This window comes from Clarias gariepinus, chromosome 8 (genome assembly GCF_024256425.1).
Source record: "Clarias gariepinus isolate MV-2021 ecotype Netherlands chromosome 8, CGAR_prim_01v2, whole genome shotgun sequence".
Classification (NCBI taxonomy): Eukaryota; Metazoa; Chordata; class Actinopteri; order Siluriformes; family Clariidae; genus Clarias; species Clarias gariepinus.
Window position 1 is genome coordinate 28,104,357 of NC_071107.1, and position 20,801 is coordinate 28,125,157.

General features: G+C 38.1%; 1 protein-coding gene across 1 annotated transcript; it reads left to right on the forward strand.

The window, feature by feature from the left end:
* Positions 1-5,263: 5,263 nt before the first annotated feature.
* LOC128529215 (fibulin-7) lies at positions 5,264-20,516 on the forward strand. Its single transcript, XM_053502610.1, has 8 exons — positions 5,264-5,583; positions 7,901-8,063; positions 8,530-8,706; positions 10,721-10,846; positions 15,248-15,385; positions 16,294-16,428; positions 18,457-18,595; positions 19,901-20,516. The coding sequence occupies exons 1-8, from the start codon at positions 5,506-5,508 to the stop codon at positions 20,274-20,276; spliced, it is 1,332 nt and encodes a 443-aa protein (XP_053358585.1). The 5' UTR covers positions 5,264-5,505; the 3' UTR covers positions 20,277-20,516.
* The last annotated feature ends 285 nt before the right edge of the window (positions 20,517-20,801 follow it).

Consider the following 20,801-nt stretch of genomic DNA (forward strand, 5'->3'; position numbering starts at 1 on the left):
GTGTTTAAAAAAAATACATTATTTATTAATTAAATCTTTAAGGGTGCATTAATCATGATATTGGTCTGTTTGGTAAATTAAAATAGAGGAAGTGTTTGTACACCGAAATTATGATATCATTATGATGATTTCCAGCCTGCCCTTTCAGCAGTGACATTACCTCCCTTGTGATTGGTGTCGATGATAATCATTTGGGCAACTGTGGCAAGTTCAAAAGATGCACAGATGCACAGTAATTACTGACTAGTAATTTACTTGAACTTGAAATTAAATGTTTAAATACTTAGAGATACTGGATTTTTGCTTTTCATGACCTGTAAGCCATATTTTTTTAAAATAAAAAAAGGCTTGAATATTACACTTGCAACAAATCAAGAATATGAGTTTTATTTTAAAACAAAAAATAATAATTTAATTAAATTCCAAAAACAGTTTACTTTTCATGATTTTTCAAGATGCACTGTAGATAATTCTTTTTTTTTTTTTTTTTAAAGTAAGGTTTGGAAATATAAAATGTTTTTACTGACCCAATAACTCAGAGTCCACAGAAGTGTGGTTCACTTATGTTACACATAATATCCTAACATAATTTAACTAGTGACCTAATGAATAGTTTATTCCTTGTATATTGTTCAGCTGGCGTGAATTTAAGGTACAATTATAATGATGATTTAGATCAGCATTATTTAACTTGATGCTCTTTAGTCCACTTTTGTTTTTTCTGTTTTAACACCTTACCTACCTAGCAGGCGAGGTGCAGGCGAGGCATAGGCGCAGAGGTGAAGATTTTAAAGATATTTAATATAATATAAAGAAAAACAAACAGACTATAATCAGCAACAAAGAACATGAATCCTGACATAACGCCCCCTCAAAAGGCGCTACTCTGGAGCGCCCCCAGAGGTCCAGGGCACCCTCCCCAAGGTCCTGTGCTTGATTTCTCCACAACGAGGCTGCCGATAGCGTCCTTTGGGCAGGGTGGCAGAGACAAGGTCCTCCAAGCCGGGTGGCCGCAGAACAGGCACTAAGTCGTTGAAGCCGGTGGGCAGCGGAAGAGGCACTGGGTCGACGTCCCTTAAGCTGTTACTAAGTTGTCGAAGCTGGCGGGGGAGGCGAGCACTGGATCTGGGTCCTCGAACCTGGGCGGCGGAGCAAACACTGGCAGGACGTCTTCCAAGCCGGATGGAGGCGGAAGAAGGACGTCCTCAAAGCTGGGCGGCGTAGTGATCACTGGGTTGATCTCCTCAAAGCCAGATGGAGGCACTGGTACGACGTCCTCGAAGCCGGGCAGAGGAGCAAGCAGTGGATCAAGCAGTCCACTGAGGCTCTCTGGCTTGGCCGGGCCTCCACTGAGGCTCCCTGGCTTGGCCGGGCCTCCACTGAGGCTCCCTGGCTTGGCCGGGCCTCCACTGAGGCTCCCTGGCTTGGCCGGGCCTCCACTGAGGCTCCCTGGCTTGGCCGGGCCTCCACTGAGGCTCCCTGGCTTGGCCGGGCCTCCACTGAGGCTCCCTGGCTTGGCCGGGCCTCCACTGAGGCTCCCTGGCTTGGCCGGGCCTCCACTGAGGCTCTCTGGCTTGGCTGTGCATACACTCGGACTAAAGAGCTCTGGAAACATAGCTCTTAAATTTATTTGAGACTGGATGCTAGAGGTTGATCCATACACCTCCCTTTCCAGCTGGGCTAGCTGCTCCTTAAGTGCGGCTGCTTACTTCATCTGTTCCTGTACACAACCCCAGACCTGTGCAGCGCGACATATGGCCATTTTCATGGCAAGCTCCTCCGCCTGTTCCTGAATGGCACATATCTGCTGCCGATATTCCTCATTTCGGTCTCATCAGGTGTCCTGCCGTTTTGTGAGCCGGGAACATTCCCAGCTCGGCTGCGTTGCTCATCACCTGCTTTATTCTCTGTCCGGGGTGCTCTGGGGGCTGCCCGCTAAATCAGCTCATTGGGGCATTGTCACAGCACCCTCCCCCCCAAAAATATCCAGGGGAGGCCCCACCGCTATGCCACTGTAAGGGTTTTGCATTCTGTCACAAATGTATTGTGGGTGCAGGCGAGGCATAGGCGCAGAGGTGAAGATTTTAAAGATATTTAATATAATTTAAAGAAAAACACAAAATCAGGAACAAAGAAAATATTAAACTATGGTAACAAAACTAAAAATGGACAACAAAACAGCATATTCACGCAACTTAACTGAACAGATGCAAGACAAAACGCCCTTAGAACCCTGGCTACTTAAAGCCCAACTAATTAAAAAACCTCAGTTCAGGTGAGGGTTCCCATCACCTGACCGAGGTGCACTCTGGGAAATGGAGTCCCATAACCAAAAAACACAAACAAGTCTCTGGGTGGAAGGCTCCCTCTAGGGGTTAACACTGACAGCAAGCAATCCAGACATTAACAAAAAAAAATTACTTTGTTTTTAGCTGAAAAATGTTTTGCTTGCCAGTAAATTTAAGGTATTTAATTTAGGCCCATTATTTTTCTCAATATTTTAAGATTAATGTATATCATAGTGACAGTAATATTTTGAGTTACTGCTACTACTCTGTAAAATGCCCCTGTGAAACTAGATAGCAGGTTAATTTACTATGATGTATGTTATCACAAATAAATGTTTTAGACTTTCAAACACTTAATATTAAAAAATGATATTCCATATAGAGTATATGTAAATATTACACAATTATTGTAAATTATTGTCTTCTCATTCTCCACCTTTATGCCACAATAGACATTATTGTTTATACAGTTTTTAAATGAGACTTGACAGTTGTCCAGAAGACAATCATCAACACTCTTCCATAAGGTGGATACTTATGGAATCATATTCATTATGTATATTTATTGAAAGTTGATTGAAAGATAAAAGTCTGGTAGAAAACATGCACAAGCAACAGGGATGACTGGAAGCTTAAAAAGATTGTCAAGGAAAGGCAATTCAAGAACTTTGGAGTGGTTCACAAGGAGTGGAGTGAGGCTGGAGTCAATGCATCTAGAGGCACCATGCCTAAATGTCTTAAGGAAATGGGCTACGTATGTTGCATTCCTAGTATCAAGCCACTCCTGAACCAGAGACAACATCAGAAGTGTCTTACCTGGGCTAAGTGCAAAATGAACTGAACTGATGCTCAATGGTCATAGGTCCTCTTTTTAGAATAAATTAAATTTGCCATTTCAATTAGAAATCCATGCCCCAAAGTCTGGAGGAAGAGTGAAGTGATGATTACTGCAGTGATTAATATGGTTCAGTTGGCAACAAGTTATTTAACAGATAACTGATAACTGATGCAGTGAGCAGCTTTTCATTTTTAAACGACCACATCAGAAGACATACCATGTGGTCCTGGCAAACATGTTACACTCAGAAAAATAACATTTGGTTGAACATGATTCAATAGTGGACAGTGGTTCCACATGATTACACCACATTATCTTAACAACATTGGATGATGTTAAACCAGCTTGAAATATTTGTGTTCATTTAACATGAACAGCTAACTTTGATTGCACATTATTTAAATATTTCTATTTAACTTGATTTTTTTGTTGAACTTCAACTATTTATGCTATTCAAAATTTATTCCTTGATGCTAATTCTATATGTTTACATCGATTTTAATGAATCCCACTTAGTCATGTTACTACAACTGGATGTTATACCATAATGAATAGCAGCCCTATTTTAAGACAATTCCAGAAGCAGTCTGGATTTACTAAATACTAATTATCAGTAATACTGTACATCCTTTAGGGAACAACTTAAAAAAGGTGCCATACTTTCATAAAACACTAACAATGTAATTCACTCTGTTTCAGAAGGGTCAAATTATTGTCCTGCATCAACAAATGAAAACAACCAATGAGATTGTTGAAACTACTAAACTTTGGTTGAGAACTGAAAACCCATTATTAAAACTTGGAAGTATTTTGATAAACCATCAAGTAGTTCAAGTAGGCTTTATTGTCACTTCAACCATATACAGTTAGTACACAGTGAAACGAAACAACGTTTCTCCAGGACCAAGGTGCTACATGCAACATAAACTTACAACATAAATTAACAGAGAAGCTAAACTAGCTAACTTAAGAGGCCTAGTTAGCTGGCTAGCAGAGACAAGACAGATAGTCCTAACATAAATTACAACATAAATTAACAAAAACTAACTAAAACTAACTAAGAAAGACTATCTACAGGTTTTACAGACAACAGACAACATAAAGTGCACGTGCAAATGTGCAAACAAACAACAACAAAGTGACAGTGCGCAAGAACGACATATCAGAACATAAAAATATGGTGTTGAGGTAGTAAACATAGCAGCAAGAATTGAGGAATTGAGGAATTAGTGCAAACGTAAAATCTTAAAATAAAAGTATTGTGGTGAAAGAAAGAGCATTTTCACACATACAATGCAAGGAGAACTCAACGGATTGAGACTAAACTGCTGTGTAGCTTTAAGAAAAAAATTAATCAGTGAGGTTTAATCGAAGAAAAGGCTTCAGTTCACTAGGGAGCATAAGGAATAGACTGTGGAGCATTGGGAAAGATTATGTGGTCTGATGAGTCCAGATTGACCCTGTTCCAGAGTGATGGGAACATCAGAGAGAGGCAGTTGAAGTGATGCGCCGATTATGCAGTGCCTAACATACAAGCCTGTTATAATCTGGGGTTGATTCTGTTGGTCAGGTCTAGGTTCAGCAACATTATATGCTAAAGAAATGAGGCCAGCTGACGACCTGAATGACCAGGGTTTTCCATCAGTGGATTTTAAAATGACAATGCCAGGATTGTGAAAGAGTGATTCAGGGAGCATGAGGCATGATTTTCACACATGGATTGGCCACCACGGAGTCCAGATCTCAACTCCACTGAGACTATTTGCTGGAGAAAACTTTACACAGAGGTCCAACACTCCCAATATCAATACAAGATCTTGAAGAGGAATTAATGCGACTCTGGGTTCCACTGACCTGCAGCCCGTCATTACCACCGTGTAAAGCCAACAGCGACAGAAACAAAATAGCTCGGTACTACTGTCAAAATAAATGTTTCGACATTGCATAAGCAGTTCTTATTGATCCCATACCATGGTCGTGGTCAAAGCAAAATCTTTTTGTTTGGTTTTTTATTTTGTTCGGGCAGTGCGTATGATCTATTATGTATTTCAGTGTTCAGAGCTGCGACTCGAAGAGAGAGAGAGAGAGAGAGAGAGAGAGACTGCACGTTGCTGAGACTCCAGCAGGTTGTCTCTCTCTATCGCTGCTGAGACAGCGGAGCTCCGAGTGTCTGCTGTTCCTATATTTGATAAGAGAACACCATCTACGCATCAGCTGGGAAACGAGAAAAAAGGCAAAACTAATAATAATAATAACCAAAAGAAAAACCGAGCGCTGCGTGAGTGTGCTGTGAATTACAGAGCGTCTTGGTTTGGCACGTCCGCCACGAGAACAGTCCACTGGGACAGGGACAAGAGGTCAGGCAGTGGATCTGGGAGAATGCCTTTCTCACAGGAGTACCGAGCGATTTTCTTCCTGTCGCTGTTGGCTTTACACAGCGGTAATGACGGGATGCAGGTCAGTGGAAGCACTTATACTGTACCGCCTGTACATGTGTCTGTTACCCACTTAGGGCAAAAGTTGTATGCTATGTAATATTTCTGGATGATTAAATACAGCTATTACAGCTATTGTTCTGTGTCGAACCATTCTGAACCCTTCAAAGCGTTGTAAAAACACAAATTGTCGTGTGTGTGTGTGTGTGTGTGTGTGTGTGTATTATAATATACAGTACCTAATGTTTAGCCATTAGCCATCTCTCTCTCTCTCTCTCTCTTACTTCATGTTTATCATTTGTTATAAATTTATAACTAACTGAATGTTTAACTGACACCAGTATACTTAACTATCCATGTATGTGTTTATAAAGTTTTAAAACCTAGAACCCTCAGCAGTTGCCATGGTTATATACATATATCCAGCAAGGTTTTTAAATTCCAAATGGTGGTCACTCACTTTAAATGCCACATGTTTCTATAAAAAAAAAAAAAAAATCAATGATGCATTGTAATTTAAAGTCATTGCTGTCCTATGTGTATTTTGGCCATGAAAAATATACAAAAATCCATCTTCAGCTCCTAAAGACATCTGTGCAGCAGCTTTTGCGGTCTTCCATCTCTGCAAGAGAAAAAAGAGTGGCAGAGACAGTAAGGAACTTGAGATACCTGCTTGGTGACAACTTCCTAGTGAGAGACACTTCTTTACTGGGGCTGTACAATGGTGCAGCAGATACACTGTCAGGACAGGACATACATGTAGAGTGGTGCATAATATTATAAAACTTGGGAAGGTTTAGCAAGGTTGAGACTATTTTCAAATCAGCACCAAGCTACAGTAAATGTGATTCTCCCTAATGCAGTCTTACAGTCTGCTGGGAAATGAAGCCCCAGGAACACAACTCACCTTACCATCTAGCATGCACCATCCTGTTTGAATATTGATTGTTCATATTCATGCTCAGGGGATAGTTCCTTATGACATTATGAGACATTATTTAATGAATCACTATTATGCAAGAGGGAGTAAGGTTGTCGTAGGCATGAGGATGCAGCCTGAGTGCCGATGATATCATAGCCCTGCTGATGTTAAGTAAAACTGCACATCTTGTGTGACATTGCATTTATACAACAGTTCCACAAACTGTATATATTTTCAGCAGATTGTGATTTGTTTGTTTATTTAATCAGTTATTCTGCTCCGCTTAAACATATCCTTCCGCAACTGGCAGATGTAGCATTGAACGTTGACAGTTAGAGATCAATACTTCCTAAGAAACTTATGAGATTTACCTTTTATTTGCACTTATTCTGCTTTGGCATATCAGCTACTGTAACTTCTTGGTTCCATAGTTAAATCACAAATAGCATTGTGGATTTAGGGTTTTCATGAGCGGTAAGGGATAATTTCATAATTATCTCATTTATGACAAATCACAGCTTGAACTATCTTGCTTTTCATGTAATGGGTCAATCTCATATATTAGTTTCACCTTTTAAGTTGCATTACTGAAATAAATGAAATTTTGCACGATATTCTAATTTTCGAGTTTCACCTGTATATATAATATTACTGGATATCATATTGATGCCGTTTCTGCTAACAATCTGTTCACTCTCTTTCTCTGGTGAGCTGCATGCTTTGACTTCTTTCGCCCTTCTGACATGAATGCTCTTCGCTGCTTTTCCTCCTGCTTAAGGTTTCTGTATTGGTGACTAATCTTTCGTGCTGCTGTAAATGGACCTTACTGTAGCTTGATGTGAGACCATGTCTCTCATAGTGTAAATTTTCAGATGGAAGAACTGCTAGTGTAATTACATATCATTAAGTCTGCTGTCTCACTGTAACTGTGCTCAGGACTCTTATTTACAATATACTCTTATTTCATTTCAGTCCATTAATAATTTTATATATTTTATATACTGAACTTATAAATCATTTCAGTATCTGCTTTAAGGTTACCTATAGTTTTACAGGTAAAGTTTCCTGTAATACACATTTAGCAAATGAATAAGCAAATTTTACTGTACAGGACCATCTTGCTCAGCCATTATAGAAAATAAATCAGTCGCATCTAAATGTAAGCAATCTTACAGTGAATCTAAAGTTACAGAGATACGCAATACTTTATTGGGAGTTTTGGTGGTTTGGCCACAGCTTCCACGTGATAGGGATGTCTTTAATTAAGGTATTGGCTTTAAATTAAATGTCAGCCTACCTGCTGACATCCATGTCATAAGGATGTCTTTAATTAATGTATTGGCTTTAAAGTACTGTAAATGTCAGCCTGCGGATTATATGTTGCCTGATCATATTTATGTGGTTGTTCATGTCTCAGGGCTGCATAGATAAGCACAGGGTGATGGGTGTGCTTCACCAGATGGAAAAATTTTTAAAGGGACAGGAGATCCGGTTTACAGAGGGGCTCAGAATTATGAAGTCCAAGCTTACTAGCCTTCAGAATTCTGTGTCCAAGTTTCCACAAGCAGACCAGTCTTCACGTATGTATGCATTGTTGATTTGATATGAAAGTGAAATACCATAATATACTATTCATAAATCCTTTTTGTTATATTTGTATCTGCTTAGTGCTTAAAATAGTTGTGTCTTCATTCAAATTCAGATTTGAACCGGGAGTCAGCATGGTTTTGTACTAAAAGCTTTTTTTTTTTTAAATGAAACTTTGGAAAACAATGAAAAACCTTAATTTTTCATTCAAATTACAACAACACTGGACAATGTGCAGGACCTCATCCATCTATTATTACTGAGTAAAGAAACTAAATTATTTCAAAAGAACATTGTTTTTTCGAGACTAGGACTTTTACATTTATTTCAACTGCCTGTACAGTACTTGCTTTTCTTGAGTGTTGAGATTTTTATGCAAAGCTGAAATGAAGCCTTAAAAAATCTACAGTACTGCAGATATTTTCATATCTTTTTTTTGTCATTTTTTTGTATTTAAAGCCACATCCACTTGTTCTGCTCTGGAAGCTCCAACTCATGGGAAGAAGTTTGGCTCCAAGTACCTAATTGGACATGAAGTGCACTTTACATGTTCTCCAGGTTATCATTTGGTGGGCTCGGCAACCCGAGTGTGCCAGGAGAATGGCAGCTGGAGTGGAGTCCGTGCACTCTGTAAAGGTCTATACTAATATTACCTCATTCAATATGATATTAGCACATTTATGGTAATAAAAGTATAACTATGCTGAATCAGTGACCAAATCAGAGCACACACAGGTAAAATTGAAAGCCGTAATACTCTGTTTTTAAAGTGGTTAAAATCAGTTTGAGGTTAATTAATACTGCAATCATCATCAAAGTCCTGGCAGGGATCAAACACAAGTAAACAACATCAGCCATATATAATCTATCTTCACAAACAAGAGCACAGATGAAAGTCAAAAAACAAAAGACCCTAAAGAGAAAAATGAAGCACACCAGGAAACACAAAAAAATAAACCAATAAAAAAGCAAGAAGGAGATGAGACTCAAATCAAATCAAAGGCTCAACACAATTTTATAACTAAATTATTATTTTTTGGCTATTGGTCAGAGTATCCAGAACAAATCACAATTCTGCAGCTGAACAGTTACAGTATGACTCACTCTCATAAAAAAAAAAAAATGCATGCCATGTTTAGTTCATTTCCTGCAGTTGGATCCAATCAGGGTTCTATTGCTTTCTAAATGCATTTGAACCACAAACCAGTTCACTTGGAATGGGATTGAGAACACCTTGGTCAGATGCTCTCAGACTAGAGAACAAATGCAGACAGTTCATTTACTGCATCAGTGGAATTCCCAAAGCAGGCTTTCTAAACAATGACTATGAACTCAATGACAACTCAAAGACAACTCACACTGATAAAGCTGAGGCACAATGAAGAGTCGTTCTTTACAGTGGATTGAGTTGCTGGACTGAACTGAATGAAGCTCCGGTTAATGTGGCATTAAATGTCCTGAAACAGAATGGCCGTATACTCATATTCGTGCTCATATAACAGTCTTTCTCCGTTGCATGCTTCTGTGCCAAAGCTGTTGTTTGCAGAGCCACTGTAAAAAAAAGCAGGCCCCAAAGCTCCTGTTTCAGCCAAGACTATAGAGACCCCATTCCCCTTGTACCTTGTACCAGGGAGTCCCTTTGGGCAGAGATAAATGAAAGAGCTGACTCAAAAATGCGACTGATTGGAAAAAGTAATGAATGACTCATTTGTGATATTGTCGTGCTCCCCACCTGCTTTCAGTCATATTCGCTTTTAATGTGGAATATCCCGTTGAATCCACTCACATTTCATTAAATTGGGTTTCAGGTTTGCTGGCAGGAAAGTATGCTAAGCATGCTATTGATGGCTTCTTTGATTGCTGCAACTGGCAACAGTCTCAGACATTCCAAGTGATACAGGGGGTTAGGCTCTAGTCCCTGGAGCATGTACTGTAAACCTACTGGCCTGGCAAGTTTATGACATTGAGAAAAAAGACAAAAAGATGAAAAAAATTTTTACATCTGGAGGTCAGGCAAGAAGGTATTTGTCCAAGTATTTCTATGACTTTCCTTTAAAATGTATGTGAAGGTATAACAACTTATTAAAGGGTAATTTACTTTTGCTTATACAGTACTTGTACCTACTGTAAAAGTATTTTGAAAAATCATATGCGCAACTTAAACATTAGGCACATGCCTAGAAAGCAAAACTGTCAAATCTCTGCCTCTGTTATGCCTTCTTTTTCTCTAACACACACAAATTAATAGTATAAATATGATCTTACAATAGGAGTAGTTTCAAATAGTGAAACTACTCCTTCTGGTGGGAAGGTTATTTGACATATTTACAAAGTATAGCAACATATGTAAAAAAAAAAAAAAAACTACTGCCAAAGCACAGCAAAGCCGATATTGAAGTATAACTGCAAAATAGCTTTTTAATAAGTTACCACACTGTTTATTTTTTTTTCCAGATGCATTGTTTTAGTTGCTATATATTTAAATTAACTGTTCTGGGCACAGCTGAGTAGAGCAGTGAGTCGAGGGAGGGTCTCGAGGGGGAAAGTCTGAATAGCTTGCTTAACTTATATGTTTAGAGAGAGAGAGAGAGAGAGAGGGAGAAATAGAGAGAACACCTCACTGATCTTTTTTTCGTTTCTTTATTGGAAGGTTCACATCAGTGTTCTAGTAACCCATGCCTGAACGGTGGTACCTGTGCTGAGGGGGACAACCAGTACAAGTGCACTTGTCCTCACAACTGGAGTGGGAGCCGCTGTCAGCAGCAGACTCAAAAAGGTGATCTGTTTGCTTACCTGCCAAGTCTGTACATTAATGTCCTTGATCAAATAGCTCTACCAAGCCTTTTTTTTCCTGAAACATAGCAGAAAATACTAGCTGTTTTTAGTTAAAGGGTATTAGAAGGTAAAGCTTTTAGCACAATCATGCTGAGTGGGACAACACCAGCTTCCATGTGAAGCTTTTTGGAAAAATAGCTTCTTTAATCTAATTATTCTTTAATCATAGCATGTGCTGTATCTCTGTCTGTTGTAAAAAAAAATTTATGATATGATAGAAACAGTTCAGGAAAAAAATTAATCTGGTCAACTCACTATATAATGAATATTTTAAAACCTTTTACTCACTCACTCATCACTTACAGAATACCAATTAATCCTGTATACAGGGTGACGGAGTGCCTGGAGACTTAGGGCATTTTATAGCAGGGCCCACACACATACACACACTCTAATTAACACACTACAGGCAATTTTTTAGCCTAACCTGCATGTCTTTGGACTGTGAGAGGAAACCGGAAGTACCCAGTGAAAACACACCAAGCACAGGGAGAACATACACATGACTCTGAGGGAGGAATCGAACCTGGACCCTAGACCCTGTAGTTCTAAGTTCTAATCACTAAGCCACCACACCATGCCACTAGCCACAAGCCACCACACACACACACACACACACACACACAGACAGAATCACTGCTCCATCGGCAAACATCTTTAATAAAGAACCTTTTACGGGGGCTGTTGTTGCAGTACAGTTACTAAAGAACAGTCGTTACTGTCATAAAAAAAAATGCTTTACACGCACAAATGCGTGGTCACAATGTTAACAGTACACACGCGCACAGATGTTGACTAAACAAGTGACGAACACACCAAGATGGAAGATGATTACCCACAATCCTACAGCACGCGAGAGAGAAGAACCACTGGCTCAGCTGTGATCACCTGTTCTGCAGACATGTAGTGCATGTGCATGTATACTAATTGTATGTCAAGGCCTCGCTTGTTTCTAAAAAAAATCTTGGAAACAAACCCCCAGACCAAGTTGTAATATTACATCCAAGGATGACAAATTTAATGACAAATTACTTTACTAAAGAATCGGAACACCTATATTTTTCCTTGCTCTTTTAAAAAAATATATATTTCTGCTTTACTTATTTAGGACAATTTGGCCTTATCTCCTTCAATTCTGCATGCACCCCCATCAGACCAATCAGACGTGTTCTTTCGAACAGCTTAAAAATCTATTATAAGCTCCCAAGTGGCACAGCAGTAAGGTGTTCATTGATATCCTACCCTTCAGAGATTGTGAATTCAATGGTTCAAATGTGATGATGCAGGAATCTGCAGCTGGGAGTCCAGAAAGTTAAGGTATTCAGCAAATAATCAGCAGTCATATTCTCTTTCAAGTGGGCGCAAAAGATCAGATTAAATTTATATGTGAGTCAGCATTCTACATTCTAGAACAAGACTAGCTGTTTTTCAAAACTATTAAATAACCTACAGCATTAGGTAGTTAAGTAACAACAGCAACAACAGACAGTTTCATTTGCAAAACAAATCAAGTTTAGGAGTGTCTTATTTGCGTTGTGTTGTGTGATAAACTAAACCTCAATAAACTAAAACTTTTGTCATCATGCCCCCGTGTATTGAATCTGGACAGCACATAAACAGGCAAACTGAGGACTTGTGCAGCATATAAGCATGTGGCAGCAATGCACAACACGTGCTGGGAAATCACATGCAGATTGGGAAGGAGCTAAGGGTGCTAACTCCCCGAAGGGTTTTAACTCCCCGAAGCAGCATGAGGACACAGGAAATCCAAATATGGAAATATGGAATCACAAAATATTGTTTTAAAAGCGCACCTGCTACACTAGCACCATGATAAAACTGGCTCTCATGAAGACCATATCAGGAGAGTAAGACCTCTGCTGCAGATGAGGTTTTCATTTGGAGTTACCAGCCTCAGAATTCAACTATTAAGAGCACCTCGGGTTGGAGTCATGATGAATGCTTTCAGAACATATCTCAATATCAGCTGTTCAAATAAGATTATTACATATTTTGGATGCCCTCAGCATTGTTTTACAATGTAGAAAGAAATATAAATTATGGAATTAGAAAGTGTGTCCAAACTCTTGACTGGTTGTGTATAATTATAGTTAGATTATAATTCAGTTGATTTAATTATGTTAGACTTATAGTATATACTGTAATAAAAATGCAAAATCAGGACTAATTATGGAATGTTGTAGGCCACCTTCTGGCACTGACCAGGATGAGGATCACCTGGTCACACAGGGGTTTTACAAATGTGATTTCTTGGAGAGGTGCTAAAGGGGAGTTGGACCAGGTTATCTTAAATATTAGTACCACCGTTAGTCTGAGGAAAAAGATACTGTGTTAAATGTAATACAATAAATAATGCCATTATTTGGTTCATTTGTCAGGATCACATGTAAAGAAACTTTGATGGATAAGCTAATCAAGCATTCCTCTGGCTCACATAATTTTATCTTTCTAAATGTTCTCCATTAAATGCTGTTAATCTATTGAATGCTATCTCCTTTGATGTCCTTTGTGAATCAGGGAACCGTCAGGAAGGCGCTGGTCTACAGCTTCCCTCAGCAACTGCAGAGCACATGGGGTGGTTATGTGCACATGTTTTGAGTTTAGTTCCTGAAAATGTTTGCATCTTAGTCTTATTTATGTTCAGTTCAACATTGTATTTTAAGTTTCAGCTTTTCGGTTTGTTTTGTTCTTTAATTTGTTGTGTTTCTTGCTCGGTAGCATTTAGCCGAGTGTTTATAGCTCAGCATTAACTAAATAAAATTGGATATGAGGCCCGCTGCATTCAGTGCTTTTTTTAAAAGTCTTATCTTAAACATTAATTCACTCGTCATCCCACAGCACATCATCCAGCTGTCTAGAACAGCCCTGTAGAAAAAAAACAAGAACAACAAAACATTAACAGGTTAACTAATGCACAAACGATTTTCTCATTGTCAGATACAGTGAGTTTACATATCTGATACAAATACCTTTGTATTTTAACATGATCAGCAGATTAATAGTTGAAGAAGGCTTTTGTCTTTTATGATGTTTCACTAAAGTAAGAAAACCCACAGGTCAATGGAGTGACATAAATAATACCAAATAATACTTATTAAAATGATTAAGAGGCTCAGACAGCTTCTCGTGACATTGTTGACCTGAAGTGACTTGTGGCTATGCACAGGCATGAAAAATTGTGTTACCTTTGCCAAAAATCCTATTAATTGTCTGTTCTCCTCCCGTTATTTACATTTTTTCTGCACCATGTGTAACTTCATGTCATGGCTGTAGATGGAAGTCTCCCACTCCTCAATCAAACTGCAGTGAATAACTTACCGCTTTTGTCACACAGAATGTACCATTGTAGTGTGTTTGGGGGTTATGGGGGTGGGTCAACTCGCGTGGCGTAATGGCATTCTAATGCTATTTCAGCAAGTGGATTTCAATTATTTTTAAATGTTAGACGTAAATGCTGGCTAAAACTACCTAGTTAGGCTTAAGTCAGGGGGTCTGGCAGTTCGGGGCTCTGGGCGCTCACCTACTTTTGCGCCTCGGATTGACTTAGCTTGTTTATGGTTGTTGTTCCTGTGCTTGCTATTATAGTCCCTGTACTTGTACTGTAGTTTGTGTTTTGTTTGTGCATACTGTATGTGTATCCTGCACTTGGACTTAAAAGTAATGTTATTTTATTGATTGATTACTAGGCGGCACGGTGGTGTAGTGTTGCCTTGCATTTCCAGGTTCAGGTTCAATTCCTGGTTAGGCTCAATTCCCGTTTCTGTGTGTATGGAGTTTGCATGTTCTCCCCGTGCTTGGTGGGTTTTCCTTCGGGTACTCCGGTTTCCTCCCACAGTCCAAAGACTAACTGGCATTTTCAAATTGCCCGTAGTATGTGAATAAGTGTGTGTGTGTGTGAGTGTACAGTATGTGTGTGTGCCCTGCAATGGATTGGACCCCGCCTTGTGCCCTAAATCTCCTGGGATAGGCCCCAGGCCCCCAGAATACAGGATAAAGCGGTATAGATGATGAGTGAGTGATTGATTAATACATTAAGTGTCAGTGAAGTAAATACTGTTCTTTGTTTAAATATATAGCATGCAAGAAAAATGCATTCATGTTTAATTTCAAAACCTGAGAAACTGTTTTAAATCTTTACTGCATGCACTTAACTCTGCTCTGATTGTTAGTGCTGTAAATGCTGTTAGGAAATAACCTTGTCTAAAGCATTGGTTTTTATTAATGTGATTTGTCTGAGTTGGATTATGTTTGTATGTGTACTTGTGTTCCACCAGCCACAGGCTGAAGCCTAATCTCCTTTCACCTCCCCTCTACTTTTCAGCCCCTCCAGAGTGGAGTGTGGTGAATAATCCGGAATTTAGCCGCAAACCTCGTTGCTCTAAAGTGGACCAAAGTTATCAATGCAGTTGTGAGGCTGGCTTCCATATGAGCGGCACCTCTTACAGCAGCATCTGCCAGGGTACGCTCTTCTTTTTTGCTTACGGGTTTCAAGTCAACCCCAACAATATTCAAGATGAAAAAATAGGCCTTCTGTTTAGGAAGTATGATTCTTAGATGAGATGAGATGAGACGAAACCAAATGAGATTAGATTTAATAAGAATATAAACAAATGTTTAGAATGTTATTAGGCTCATATGCATATACAGTAAACTACAGTATATAATTTAGTAAATTAGCAACTCCAGTGTATTGTAATATTTCGCTGAGTTAGAGCCAGAGGTGCTGGTGGTGTCTGAAGTCTGGTGGCTTTTTCCACTTTTTATCATGTTTCAAGAGTAACTTCCGTGGTAACTATGGAGTATTATAGAGCATGAGAAAGTCATGTCCAATCATTCATTCTATATGACTAGCTAAGAGCTGACTGTGAGATCAAAAGCAATCATTCTTAGTCAAATTAATCCCAACAATCCTTCCACAGCCCAGCAATAGCAGAGTGTCGTACAAGCAATGACGTTCCCATGTTTGTCACCAAATTGTCAAGACACTGTACATTTACACAATCAAGAGCATACGTAATGTTATGGTTGATATATTACTGGTATTTATGTTGAAAATGCATTGTCAAGGCCCATTTTATGTGTAACTATGTTTAATTGCGATGTCCAAAATCTTTAACATGCAAAAAGCCATAAAATGTTTGACGGACTGAACACATGGCTGGTTTTTCATAGATTTTTTTTCCTGCCTATGTTTGTTTTCTTTTGTTTTCTTTTTGTCTTTTTTCTGGCTTCCACTTTATTTCTTTGTACTGACTCGGTCATCCATCTCTCAACTTATTACTGCTTTTCTAAGTTTATATCTCTTTTCTTTTAAACCTTTAGGGTAAAAAAAAAACTTTGACCATATTATCATCCGTCTCTCTGCAGATGTGAACGAGTGTGAGGTGTACAAAACTGGCAGTGGATTACTCTGTGCTCACATGTGCGTGAACATTCCAGGCTCGTACCGCTGCTCCTGCCCCAGTGGTTACAAGCTGCTTGCAGATGGCAGGAGCTGTGAGGGTAAGCGACACTTGTGTGAATTTGTACACCCCCAAACACATACAGTATATGGACCAGAAAATAAGATTTTAGGTTTAAATCAATTCAATTTGTACCGTGGAACACATGAGAGAATATGAATACTCCATAACATTAAAACCACATGCCTAATATTGTGTAGGTTCACCAAAGTTGTTAGGTACTAAGCTTTATATACCAGAAGCACCTTCAACACATCAATTTTGATGCAAATTGTTAATTTGCTGTGCAATTTATCTCAATCCTTGACAGGTGCCAGTGTAACAAAATAATCAATTCTATTTATTTTACCTGCCAGTGGTTTTAAATGTTAGGCCGATTTTTGTAGTTCAGAAGCTTCTAAACTTTTTGTCCGAACACCCTAAAATGGATTATATAAATTGTCAGTGACTTCAAGCCTTGACATTAATTTGGAACTACTGCAACATTTGAGTATTTTATGATGTCATATATGATAACATATTTGTAACATAAAAAAATAGTTGATTCAAAAGCGTGAGCTTGCATTTCTTTACACACCACAGGAAGTGTGGAAATCTCTTTTTGTGCTAAAACCAGCTTTAAACAAGAAATATAAAAAATCTTTACTTGGGTAGTGTGATACAATCAACGCAAAGCAGAGGGTTAACACAAAGCTTGAAGCAATTTTTCAGACATTATAGCTGAGAACATATCTTTCTGTATTTTCCTTGTAACAAGTGAAAGGTTCATTAAAACCAGTTAGTGTTCGTCATGAATAACAGACTAGAATATTACATAAGCATGTATTTTAAGTCACAGTGCTACAGTAATTTGTTCAGTGGGTGTATGTGGAAATGTGTTCATTTCTATTGCTCAACTCTTAATATTGAAAAAGCACACAATAGCATGTATGCATTGATATTTCTCATATTACAGTAATTCATAAAATAAATAACTGAAACAAAAAAGGAAAGTTTTGCACATAATATCGCTCCCTTTATGTAAGTCAAGCTACCCTTAGTAAGGAAACCCTTATACAGATAATGTGATTTGCAGAACAAGTACAAATATTATTGCCAAATACATAACATTATTTCAGTGTCTTAATGATTTTCAATTTAATTTAATTTTATTTTATTTTATTTGTATAGTACATTTAACAATGATCGTTGTTAAAAAGCAGCTTTACAGAAACAAAAGAAATTTAAGGAAATTAGTATGAAATGTGTGAGAAAATATGTACAAATCAAAATGATCAGATTTTCCCAGGCTCAGATTGATATAATCGAGCATCATTTCAACTCCATAAAGTGGTGCAATCATTTCAACTTTATAACAGAAAACAGTTCACAGCTGCTATAAATTAAATATGAGCTACAGAAGGGAGATGATAACTTGTATGACACTAGAAAAACTAACTTAACATAGTTAGGGGAGAGGCAACAGAGTTTAAAAGTGTGTGGAATTCTTTTATAAAATTTCTTGAGCAAAAAAGTATATATATATATATATATATAATTTGTTAATAATTTTTTTATGAGCCTCTGTATTTAGTAGTATGTATGGATCTAAATATTTGCAGAAATTAGACGATATTTATTTTTGTTTAGATTAACCTTTGTTATCACTTGTCGTTAAGTATGCAATTATTTGTACACTTCAATAAAAATATCGTAAAAAATTCAATATACAGCATATATGATCTACAGTACATTTTTAATGTTGTAGCTGCTCTCCCATAGTTTATGGTGAGAATATTCTCTGGCTGTAAAATCTGAAGGATTAATGCTACAGTATGTTTTTCACAAGCAAACCTTTTAGTTGTCCAGTATGTGTTTGCATGTCCTTGTGGAATAATGTGATGCTGCATTGTTTACAGAATGACATGGGACGAATGGCACAGTCTGTGAATCCTGCAGGTTGTCATGTGTGAGAATAAGAGAGTCATACAAAGAGATGTCCAGTTTCACATCATGCATGTTTTGTTAAACTCTTTTATCTTTTTTCCTCTTTCTCTTCTTTCCCTTCTCCATGCCTGTGCTGATCCAGATGTGGATGAGTGTCTTACACAACAGCACAACTGCAGCCGTGGCACCACCTGTGTCAACACCGGAGGAGGTTTCCAGTGTGTAAATCCACAGTGCCCATACTTGCACGGAAATATCAGCTATATCAAGACGTCACCTCTGTAAGTGCCAGTGCATACAACTGAACCAGCCACAAAGACCAAACACACACTGTTCTATTTTAGCTTTTTTTTTTTTTTACCATTTTTGTAGGATGCCAGCATAGACGTTTATAACAACAGCAGCCCAAAAGCTGAGATGACACAAAATTCTGGCGTTGCTGTGTTTCATTTATAACTGGAAATTAAAATGTTTTAAAGAAATTATTATATTATGTGAGAATTAAAAGTTTAAAATGTTTAAGATCTTCAGTATTAAGTATTCAAGATAATGCATGATTTATCCCATCCACTGAAAAACATTTTTTAGATGACACGCACATAGTTTAGATCTAACATACTGTGCATTAACACAAATACAACTGTATGGAGTACTGTACACACACACACCGGTTACTACATTAGGTACACTTTGCTAGTACTGGGTTAGACCTATTTTGCCTTCAGAACTGACTTGATTCTTAATGGCATCGATTTAACAAGGTGCTAGAAACATCTTAGATATTTTAGTTCATATTGACATGATAGCATCACGCTGTTGCTGCAGAATCATCGGCTGCACATCCATCTATCCATGTAGATTTCACAAATGTGAAAGTTATTTTAAAAGCCCTCAGTCTGAATTACAAAATCAAAGTATACTTTATATGTTGTCTATGTATTTTTGGTCTGTGTATATTAGTAACCTTTATGATAAACTGTATGCACCCAACATTTGTGAAAGTTTAGGCCAAATACCTTGTTGACTTTTACAGTAAGTGTCTCGAGAGTAAGTGTTGTTCTCAACAGATCTTTGAACAGCAAGAGGATATGTTTCGGGACGGTCAGGTCATGTCTCGTTGGTGTTTTATGCTTTTCTTTAAATTGAAATAAAATTCTGTTAAAGTTAGAAGAAGGTATTTCAGGATTCCTTGCTATTTGTCTCCGGTACCGTTTACCCTCAGATTGACCAACTGATTTGGCCTTTTTGAAAATAGGACACTTCTTTGGAATTGTGATTTCTAAGCAAGCTTGATGGGTATATTCTAATCTAAAAAGAAGAAAACAAATGCTAGTCATAATAAAGGCAACTGATACTGGTGCATACATTTTATTATAAAACAATGGGTATCTAATTACTTATTAAATGTGAAACTTTAAGTACTTGAACTACATTGACTTTTATACATTACAAAACATTATTTATGGAATGATGATCTGGTTAGATGTAATCATAGTATAATAGTGATATGTGCTATGATTTATGCAATGCAAATACATTTCTCTTTTTAACTAGTTAATCATTAGTTATGTCCTACCTCCTTTCAGTCAATGTGAGAGGAAGCCCTGCTCCATGACGAGCCGCACTTGTCACATGGCCCCTAAAACAGTTTCGTATCACTATTTGTCTCTGCCTTCGAACCTGTCAACCCCAGCTACATTGTTCCGCATGGCCACAGCGACTGCTCCTGGCCGACCAGGACCCGACAGCCTGCGCTTTAGCATCGTGGAGGATGGAGACGCTCGAGGCATGTTTGTCATGCAGCGCTCAGACCGGCAGACCGGTGAGCTGATCCTGGTTCAACCGCTGCTTGGACCACAGGAGCTCAGTGTGGATGTGGAAATGGCTGAGTACATGGATCGCACCTTCCAGACTAAACACCTCGCACGGGTCCATGTGCTCATCTCTCCCTATAAATTCTAATAATGTAGAGGTTCCATAGGCTTTTGACCTTTCTGTTCAGTTTTGAAACTGGAATATAGGATAAACTTTTGCTAAACAGAAACATTATGTCCAAAAACAAATAGTACAATTTAAAACTGCATAGAAACAAAATATTTGCTCTTTGTAGTTTTTAGCTATACTGTATTTGTATCAGATTCTGTATTTTTTTTCATAGCTTTACTTAAAATGATTTGGACCTTTAATTATGGCTGGGTTTTTTAGAATACAGAGAAAAACCAGTGTGAACCTACTTGATTTATTTATGTACTGTGTATAGAGCTTTCAGAAAAAACAGCTACAGCTCTTGTTTGAATTAAACAGAGAACAAAAATGTAACCTGAATAAAATTATTCTTTTATTCACTTGTTCCTCATTAATCCTGGGTTAATGGTTGAGTGACTGGACATGTAATATATTGAAACTGCCTTTTTGTTTCTATGCATAATAAGCAAGGTATCTAAATAAAACTGTGCTTCTTTAATGGACTTCCTTCGTAAATACTAC

Bases quoted from the DNA above. Each gene is read 5' to 3' on its own strand.
- LOC128529215 (XM_053502610.1), top strand. From the start codon at position 5,506: ATGCCTTTCTCACAGGAGTACCGAGCGATTTTCTTCCTGTCGCTGTTG. The intron at 8,707-10,720 runs GTCTATACTAAT...CTTTATTGGAAG, and splicing joins AGTCCGTGCACTCTGTAAAG to GTTCACATCAGTGTTCTAGT. The intron at 16,429-18,456 runs GTAAGCGACACT...GTGCTGATCCAG, and splicing joins AGATGGCAGGAGCTGTGAGG to ATGTGGATGAGTGTCTTACA.